The sequence below is a fragment of the Buceros rhinoceros genome, unplaced genomic scaffold (assembly GCF_000710305.1).
Source record: "Buceros rhinoceros silvestris isolate BGI_N320 unplaced genomic scaffold, ASM71030v1 scaffold24855, whole genome shotgun sequence".
NCBI lineage: Eukaryota > Metazoa > Chordata > Aves > Bucerotiformes > Bucerotidae > Buceros > Buceros rhinoceros.
This window is the reverse complement of record NW_010412776.1, coordinates 9,551-9,880: the sequence shown is the minus strand read 5'-3', so window position 1 is coordinate 9,880 and position 330 is coordinate 9,551. Positions and strand designations below refer to the sequence as shown.

General features: G+C 64.8%; 1 protein-coding gene across 1 annotated transcript in view; it reads right to left on the bottom strand.

Moving 5' to 3' along the window:
• The window catches only part of BAP1 (BRCA1 associated protein-1 (ubiquitin carboxy-terminal hydrolase)), a gene marked incomplete at its 5' end in the record, with an annotated part of 9,642 nt that overhangs the window by 3,037 nt on the left and 6,275 nt on the right, over positions 1-330 (bottom strand). The window contains one exon of the mRNA XM_010136524.1: positions 47-289. Within this exon, the coding sequence (XP_010134826.1) occupies positions 47-289 (243 nt within the window). The remainder of the gene's footprint in view (positions 1-46; positions 290-330) is intronic.

The following is a 330-nucleotide window of genomic DNA, read 5'->3' as shown; positions in this document are numbered from 1 at the left end:
GGGGGCCGAGCGGAGGGGAGAGCGCAGCGGGGATTTGAAGGCGCTGCCGATCTCAGAGGCGGTGTCTGTGCTCTCGTTGCTGGGGGTGGGAGAGGGCTGGGAGTGGGTGACCACCGCCACGGCGGCACCCCCGCCGCTCGTCTTGATGGACAGGGGAATGGAAAGATCCTTCTGAGATTCCTTCAGCTTCTCAGCCAGGACGTTGATGGTGTTGGGCTGGAGGACAGAGAGCTGGCCGTCCGCAGCCCCCGCCACATGCTCTTGCTTGCCCTGCCCCTTCCTTTTGTACCTGCGCAGGAACACAGCAGGGAAGGTGAGTGGCTGGGGGGA